The sequence below is a fragment of the Vombatus ursinus genome, unplaced genomic scaffold (genome assembly GCF_900497805.2).
Source record: "Vombatus ursinus unplaced genomic scaffold, bare-nosed wombat genome assembly UNPS02014932.1, whole genome shotgun sequence".
In the NCBI taxonomy this organism is placed as follows: Eukaryota; Metazoa; Chordata; class Mammalia; order Diprotodontia; family Vombatidae; genus Vombatus; species Vombatus ursinus.
The window spans coordinates 5,949,511-5,958,523 of record NW_020954710.1 but is presented as its reverse complement, the minus strand read 5'-3'; the positions used below and the strand labels follow the sequence as shown (position 1 = coordinate 5,958,523).

Genomic DNA, 9,013 nt, shown 5'->3' with positions numbered 1-9,013 from the left:
GGATGGATGGATGGATGGATGGATGGATGGATGGATGGATGGATGGATGGTAGGCCAGCCAGGAGGCCTGGCTGCTGGTCAGCGTTTCTCCCCCTCTGACTTGATTACTTGTGACTCTCACCCCAGCATGGCAATTCTTCAAGTGATAATTATTGCAAAATTATGTCAAAAGTTGTCTGGGCTCAGGGGGCCTCCTGGAGGAGAAGGGTGGGAGCCTAGCAAGGGAGGGGGAGAGCCAGGGCTTGGTGGGTGGGTGGGGGGAGCTCACCCCACTTCATTTTCTCCACCAACTGTCACAAGGAATTTGCGGGGCCGCCGCCTGAGCATTTATTAAAGTCTCTGTTAATGTTGAGTCAGAGCGGTACATCGAGACTGCCAGGCAAACCCCCTTCCCCATTCCCAGCTCCCCGTTGCTGTGGTGACCGGGCTCCGAGTACCACTGGGCATGCCCAGGAAGAACGTCTGCTGTGTCAGGGCTATCGAACCTGACGGCCAATCAGATTGGTTCAAACTGCGTGACCTCTCTCTCCCATCCGGCTGCCCGGACAAGGGGGGCATGAGGTGTGGCCTGAGGGGGAGTCAGAATGGGCCCCCGAGGCTGATTTGGGGGGCGCCGAGAGGGGCCAGAGGTGGGGGGCGGAAGATAACAAAGGAGGGAGAAGAAAAGAAGGGACAGAGAGAAAAGTTGCTGACAGAAACATGTCCACTGAGCTTCCTTCCACAATCCCCAAGTGACTAAAATATTAATTTACCCCGAGGCACTACAGCTGACGGCTCACTGTTTCACAGACAGCTAGTGGCATTTTATTAAAAAATAAAGGAAAATGGTTCCCTTGGTGACCTTTCTATTTGGGTGAAACTAATGAAACTAAGTGTTGGAAAGTTTGGGTGTCTGACCTAGGGGAAGGGGCTAGGGTCTGTGCTGGAGCGGTTCTGCCCCACAGGTCTCTCTCCTAGGCACAGCTCTCCATTTGAGCCTTTGCTGGGGCTGGGGGAGTGAGTGGAGACCCAGGACCACCGCTGTAGAGCCGGAAGGGGCCTCAGAGGCCATCTAGACCACCCCCTTCGATTTACAGGGATGGAAACTGAGGCCTAGAGAGACTTGTTTAAGGTCACACAGCTAGTTAAATATCCAAGGCAGGATCTGAGCCCAGGTCTCCCTGATTCCAAGTCCAGGACGCTATTCACTGCCCCATGATACCTTCTGGGTTTGGTTCCTGGCTTGTGGCCACTTTGTATGAGTGGAGTGGTCCATCCTGTCTATGGAAACCTGAAGCCAGGAGGGGATCCAAACCCGGACAATGAAAAGGACCCAGGCCTTGCTCTACAAATGCCTTTGGCAGCTCCCCAAAAGAGGCCAGGGTCAGGAAAACAGAAGTGAAAGGGAGATTTGAGTCTTCGAGGATGGGGGCTAATTTTTATTTTCTTTTTGTAACCCCCTCCCATCCCCCGCTTCAAACAGTGCCATGCACACAGTAGGTATGTAATAAAAACTTGTTGGCTTGGATGGAATGAGGAGCCCAGCAGAGAAGGGATTGGCCCTGGAATCTCAGGGCCTCCCTCACTCGGGGACCTCAGTCATGGCCAGTTCTATGCCCCCCGGTGGCTGTGATTTGGGGGGAAGAAAGGGTCTACCTTTCTGGAGGGCAGCGGTCACCTAGTTACCAAGACCAGCTCAGCAGGATCTCCTCTCCTCTCTGAATGGAAGGAAAGAGGGAAATGCAGAAGGAGAGATGGGAAGGAGAGGGAAAAAAAGACTGAGCAGAAAAGACAGGCCAAATCCATGGGGAAAATGGGAGAAAAAATGAAATATTAGAGAGAAGAGAGGAAAGAGAGCTGGCCTGAGAGTCAAGAAGACTTGAGTACAAGTCCTGGCTTCGACACATACGAGCTGTATGACCTTGGGCAAGTCACTGACATTCTCAGTGACTCCCTAGAACAAGAGTCCCCTCCCTGGCTACTGATGCCCTAAATGTGTCCTAGCTTCTTATTAGAATGTAAGCTCCGGAAGAGCCTCGTATCTGTGTATGTTCTGCCTCCTGGATCAGTGACTGGTACCTAATAGGTGCTTAATAAAGGCTCATTCATTCATTCATTCAGTATCCTCAGATGACACTCTTAGATTGATGGAAAAGAGTTTCCACCCAGTAATCCTGGGTTTGGACTTCAAAAAATACAGATGGAAAAAAAACCAATCAACTGAGGTTCTGACCTCCCCTCAAGGTGCCTTTCCAGACCCTCCTTCCCTCTATCACACTGGAGTGACAGCAAGGACACCTCTAGGAAGAAGGAAGAGAGGACATCTGGCCCCCTATTTCTCTGTTTCTGACCCCTGGTCTTCACTCTAATGCCAATGTCCCTAACCTCTTTCTTTCTTTCTTTTTTTTTTTTTGTAAAGAACCTTAAAACCCCAGTTTCTTCAGGTCCCATCAGGGCAAGGGAACAGTTAGAGAACCCGTTAATGATGAAAAGGTCTCTTAGCCTCTAGCTTAATGTTGGCTTTCTTCCTTTTAACCCCCCCTTCCCCCATCTTTTCTAATACTTGCGTTGGGAGAGTGAGCCTTATTCCAGGATCAAAGCACTGAGAAGTCTGACCTCTGATTTCTAGTTTAAATTTATTCTGATAAGGAATATTCTGGAATCTCCCTGAGGTCAAACAGCTAATATGGTTTGGGATGTCCCCTAACCCTGGGGAACCTGCAGGAAAGGAATCCTCAAGAGGACCGAGGCTCTTAGGGAAAGACCTCGTAGGTGATTAGCTAATTGATGCTCCCAGCACCCCTCACCCTTCTGGGACTCAGGTATTCATAACCTGTCCCTCTACGTCAGGCCCCTGGCCCCACCTAACCCTGCCCATGTACTCAAAAGATTGATCACAGATTTGAACGTGGCCCAATACCCTCCTTTTAAAAATAAGAAACAGTCCGAAGGAGGTTATTTCTTATTGGAACCCAGGACTCTGACTTTTCACTGCCCTCTCCCCACCACTCTGTTTAGGTGATCCTGTCCCAAATTCCACACGGAACAACATGGGAGGCAGGCATGAAGGCCTGTTGTCCCTCGTGGGGGTTTCACGTTGGGTCTCAGGGAAAGGTTAGGGCTTGGCGCGGGGCCCAGACCGAACTGTTCCCGGCTACACGGGTCCTGGGAACGTTAGGAAGGAAGATGGTGGGAGGAAATGAAGGGGTGGGGTGAAGGGAATAGATTAGGAGAACAATAACTGAGGGTGTAGGGGTGGGATTGGTGGCACTGGCTCTCTATATGGCCAGAGCCAAGGCCAGGACCAGGCACCACTGCACACTTAATAAATGCCCTACGAATGAACGAACGAACGAACGAATGAATGAATGAGATGAGATAGACAGCAGGTGAGAAAAGTGAACTAGAGAGAAGGTGGCAGGCGCAGCTCCTTGGAGGGTAGATGAGACAGGGTTGGGCAGGGGAAGGAGGACATAGTGGGAAGGGCCAGAGAGTGTGTTTACAGACCTTCCTCACCCCCCCCCCCCAGTCCCACCCTTTTCCTCCAAGACTACAGTCCTTTGGCTAGAGTCCCTGGAGAACCGACCCTTCATGGCCCTTCCTGGGCTCACGGGCTCTTAGCTCTGGCTCTAGAATCTGTAAACATTTACTAAGTACCTACTATGTGCCAGGCGCTGTGCTAAGCACTCATCTAGAAGGGACCTCAGCAGGCATCTAGCCCCAGTCTCTCATTTTACAGATGAGGAAACTGAGGCCCAGGAAGGTGGGAAGTCTGAGAAGCCCCAGACTCCTGCGCCACTGAGACTTCCTTCCCCAGCTCAGAAACTCCACCCTCGGCCTCGACCCCGCCTGCCCCGCCCCAATCCCACCTACTCACCTGCTTCGAAAGCCGTCGTCGAGGGCTTGAGGGCTGCGGCGGCCAGCCTGGCCATCATGGGGGAGATGAGGCCCTTGCTGGCGGAGATCCTCTCCATGATGGAGGCGGCCGGGGCCGGGGACGACGTGGAGGCAGCCGGGGCGGAGTCGCCGGGCCCGGAGCTGGCCGGCGTGGGGGTGTCCGGAGCCCCGGCCCCGGAGGACAGGGCGCCCATCAGGCCGGGGGTGCCCACGGGCAGCGGGGTGCTCACGCGTCCGGGCAGGATGGGGAAGAAGGGCCCCGCGGCCGGCATGCCCGAGTTGGAGAGCGCCAGGGCCAGCGGGATGTTGCTGGGCAGCGCCTGCGCCAGCAGGCCGGACATCTTGCTGTTGGGCGGCTTGGCCGCGGCGGGGGGCGGCGGGGCCTCGCCGGGCGCCGCCAGGGAGGCGGCCGACTGCTGGCTGGTGGGCGACGCGCTCAGGCTCGAGTTCTTGCTGCTCATGGCCGAGAAGTCGACCAGGTCGTCGTTGCTGGACTCCTCGAGCTCGTTGTCCTTGGCGCCCAGCAGCGCGGCCGGCAGCCCCAGCACCCCCGCCGAGCGGATGTGGCGGCGCTCGTGCTTGCGCTTGTGCGAGGTCATCTGGCTGGTGGAGGTGAAGGTGAAGCCGCAGCCGGCGCGGATGCAGTGGAAGTGGTTGGTGGCCTTGCTGTACACGCAGCCCTCGTACTTGCACTCCTCGTACTTGTAGAACTTCTTAAAGCCGTCCTTGGCGTACGCGTCGTCCTTGATGTGGTAGCTTTTGTGCTTCTCGATGTCACACTTGTTCTTGAACGTGAACGTGCACCCGGGGCGCCTGGGGAGTGGGGGGAGCGGCTGGTCAGGGGAGGGTCCGAGAGGCACCCCCCTGAACAGAGCGGGGCCCCGGGGGATGCCGGGGGGCTCCGGGAGTTTTGCGGGTCAGGAGGAGGACCTAAGGCGGGGTGAGGCCCTGGGGGACCCCCCGGGAGGCTTGTGGGTCAGGAGGAGCCCCAGGCGAGGCCCTAAGACAGGGCGGGGTCCTGGGGGACACCGGGAGCCGGCCTGACCCTTCTCATTCCCTGGGTCGCTACTGATTACTCGCAGCTCCAGTGTTGCCCCGCCGCCCCCAGCATCCCTCCATGCCCCTCCCTCTCACCTGCAATGAAAGTGCGTGGTTTTCTGCCCGTAAAACTGGCAGTCCACAGTGCCACAGTCCTCAGTGGCCCGGAAGCGCTGGAAGCCATCGTTGATGAGCTGAGTGTTTTTTTTGTGGAAGTTCTCGTGGGTCATGACGTCCGAGGTGCTCGTGTAGACCTTGTTGCAGCCCACCTGCCCGGGAGGAAGACAAGTGGAGATCAGGAAGAGCATGGGAGGCCGGGGAAGCAAGCATGGCACCTTGGGCAAGATACACACTGAGCAGATGGGAGGTAATCTTAGAGGGGAGGAGGGCCTCGCCAAGTGGGGAGATGGGGGAAAGGCTGCCCACAGAAGGTGGGATTTGAGCTGGGTCTTGAAGGAAGCCAGGAAAGCCAGGAAGCAGAGGTGAGGAGGGAGGGCAACCAGGCCAGGGGGCCAGCCAGTGCAAAGGTGTGGAGTCGGGAGATGTGAGAGGACCAAGTTGCAGTTGAATTGTAGACTGTATTGAGGGGAGTCAGGCCAGAAGACTGCAAAGATCCATATGAACAAATACAAAGGAATGCTGGGAAGTGGGAATTCTACTAACTGGGAGCAAAGGCCTACTACTGTAGGAGGCAGTTGGCAGGGCAGCACTAAACACTGGGGGAATCAGAAAAGGCCTTGAAGAGCTGAGTCTTGAACTGATAATCAATAATCAATCAACAGTTATTAAGCACCTACTACGTGCCAGGCACTGTGCTAAGGGCTGGAATTCCAAGGGGAGGAGGAGAGAAGGGAGAGGGCTCTTGACAAGGAAGAGGGTCTGTACAAAGACCCAGAGACTGGAAAGTCATGGACAGAGAACAGTCACAGAGGCCAGTGTGACAGGAATGCAGGATGCGTGGAGGCAGAGGGAAATCAATCTGGAAAGGGAGGTGGGAGCCTGATTGTGTCTAAAGGCTTGAAATGCTAAACAAGGGCGTTCGCCTCTTATTCTCGATGCAATTTATTGACATTTCTAGAGCAGGTAAGTGGCATGGCATTAGGAAGACCAGTCTGTCAGCTGTGGAGAGCATGAATGGGGAATGGAGAGGCCAGGACAGGAAATCAGTCAGAGACCCTGGAGTCATGGGTGTGGGGAGTGGGATGAGGCAGAAGGAATGGTTCACCATGACCCACCATCTCCTAGCTTTCTATTTTAACTATTCTTATCAACTAAGGGCTCTATTGTTTCTAGGCCTACAAGGTCCATGGGCACCCTTTAAATCCAGACCCCTTAGGCAAATTCCTAGTGGCCCTGCCCTAGTTACAGTTTCTAGCCTGGAGAACATCCGTGCACCCTGACCACCATTTTCTTAGTCTTAGAGAAGAAGAATCCTTCAGATTCCTGTTCCTGGTTATGTAAGGCCCTGATCAGCTCACACTACCCTTGGGCCACGGCATGGACCCCCGCAAGGCAAGGCTGTGGGCCCTGAAGCCTTCTGGGAGTACAGAAGGGAAGGTTCTTCCCTTCCTTCTTAGGGCCTATTGGGATGCTCTAACTCTGGCTCCTGACCTTGAGCAGGGGTGCATCCATCCCATCCTCCTACACTAGGCCATGAAAGTAAAACCCCATTCCAATTGCAGGGCTCCATCTGGAAGGGAATGTGGAGGCCCACTGAATCCAACCCTTTATAAAGGAGGAAACCAAGGCACAGAAAAGGAAGGTGACCTTCTGACCACTGCCCAGAGAGCAACACCCCAAATCAAGAGCTGAGGTTAAAAGTCACCTTTGAACACTGGTTAGCCCATTTAGAGGATCACAGAGCTACAGCTGGAAGGGACTTTTAATCCCCTCATTGGACAGATGAGGAAACTGAGGCCCAGAGAGACTCGTCCAAGGTCACAGGGACAGTAAGTGCCAAAGGTGGGATCTGAACCTGTGTTCTCTAACTCTAGTCAATGCTCTCTGCATAGATGGAGGGGCTTTGGGGAGTGGGTGTGTAGCCTCAGTGAATGGCTCCATGCTCATGCATCACCTGGGAAGAGTGCCCCTCTGCTCACTTGCCCTTAGGGTATCTCAGAACAGGGTTCCAGATTCCAAGAAACCCACCTGTGGCTGATGGGAAGGGCCCTCAGGTTGTGGGCATGGGCTGAGCATACCCTGGTGCTGTCATGAGGAGGCCAGAGGCAGGGCTGGTGGGAGGTACTGGCCTCCCCCAAGGCTGAGGGCCCTCCTCCCACCAGCCTGGGTAAGACGGGCAAACCTTGCCATATTGAGTCAAAAACTGGTGGAATTTGAAATCGCCCTCAAGACTTGGGTCATGCCAATGTCTGCACCATCTCAGAGTCTGGACAGCCGAGCCCCCCTCTGTCTGCGGCCCAGGTTGACTCAAGCAGACCATAACAACCCCCCTGACAAATACCCAGAAAAGAAAAAAAAAAAAGAACAAAGATTCTGCCGCTATTTGCAGGCAAAAGGAACTCTCTTTGGACCTGACACCTTGAAAAAGCCCAGACTCTGAAAGGCATTAAAACAAAGAATTAAACAAAAACTCCTCGGGAATTATTTGCAACGCTGCTCTTGGTGTTAAAGCCTGAAAAATGTCCATCTGTATAAACAGCTAACTGAATTTCATCCACACCAAGTAAGGGCATGGGGAAGGCCCCGCCCAGGCCTGGCCCAATGCTGCTGCCCGGGCAGCATCTCCTCGGAGCACCCAGGCTCTTGGCCCCACACCTGTCCAGGAACAGCTGGGCTGGGAGGCCTTGGGCCCAGGGGAGAAGGAAGATGGGCTATTCTGGGCCCAGAGGCAGGGAGCCAGTAAGGGCTTTGGGCCGGCCAGAAGGTCCCTTCTCTCTATAGGGCTTAAGAGACTGGTTGAGTCAGAATGGCCTCTGCAACTTACTAGCTGTGTGACCCTGGGACAGGTCACTGGGCCACTCCGAACCTCAGTTTCCCCATCTGTAAAAAATTGGGAAAAGTAATGGCTTATGGAACTACCTCTCAGGGCTAGGGTGAGGTTCTAAGGTTTTTTTTTTTTTTTTGCAAACTCTTAAGTTTCCAGAGTGGTGGCAGCTGCTTCTTCTGGCCTGGGGGGCTGGGGGGGGGGGGGGGGAGGCTGGGATATGCCCAGCAGCTGAGGTCTGGAGGCCTTTAGCTTCTGCACCAGCCCCTGGTGGGCAAGGAGATGATGCCTCAGGGTTTAACAGAGGACAGAGTCGGCTGCAGGCTGAGGAGTGGCTAGGCCAGGAAACGGGCAGGGGGACTCTAAATGGGTCTATCCACAGCTTACTCAGGGTTCAAGGCCAAAACCTAAGTCAGGGAACATGAAATGGGCAGTGAATGTAGTCAGAGAATTTGGGTTCAAATCCTGGCCCTGCCACTTACTAGCTGTGTGACCTTAGACAAGTCCTTTCACTCTCTAGGCCTCAAGTTTCCTCATCTGTAAATTGGGGGGCTCAGACTAGATGAGCTCTGAGGTTTCCTTCAGTTCTACCTCTACCATCCTTGCTGCCTACACTGGACTCCATGCTCTGGAGGGCCCATCCTTGGGCCTCTCATGGCCCAAGATATCCAGGTTGACCCCAGCTGGGCTTCCCTTTCGTGCTCAGGGATTTTCCCCTGGCTGCCCTGTGGCCACTGGCATAGCCTCTGCCCCTGCACCCTTCCCACCCCACTGACTCTCCAGCTCTGGAACCAAAATTCAATCAATACAGCACTTGGTCTTGGAAAGGTCGTGACCCTTGACCCCCTCAAGGCTCCACTCAATATCCCTGTGATTTTCCCAACCCAAGTCCTCCTCCCTGGCCACCCCTTCCATTTATTCTGTACCCCCCTTTCTTTTAAAATAGAAACTTCCTGAGGACATGTCTGTATTTGGAGAGCTTAGTACAGCGCTTGGTGTATAATACAAGGCCTCTCTCCTTCCCTCCCTCTCTTTCCCTTCTTCCTTTCCCCTTTCCTTCTTTCCCCTTCCTTCCCTCTCTCCCTCCCCTTAGTTCCATCCTTCCTTTCCTTCTTTCTCCTCCCTTCCTTTCTCCCTCCCCTTCTTTCTTCTTCC

The 9,013-nt window shown here is 54.4% G+C and overlaps 1 protein-coding gene across 1 annotated transcript in view; it reads right to left on the bottom strand.

Moving 5' to 3' along the window:
• CASZ1 (castor zinc finger 1) overlaps positions 1-9,013 on the bottom strand; it is a 98,062-nt gene that overhangs the window by 23,702 nt on the left and 65,347 nt on the right. Inside the window, exons 8-9 of the mRNA XM_027843923.1 lie at positions 5,011-5,183; positions 3,857-4,689 (exon numbers count right to left, since the gene is read on the bottom strand). Of these exons, the coding sequence (XP_027699724.1) occupies positions 3,857-4,689; positions 5,011-5,183 (1,006 nt within the window). The remainder of the gene's footprint in view (positions 1-3,856; positions 4,690-5,010; positions 5,184-9,013) is intronic.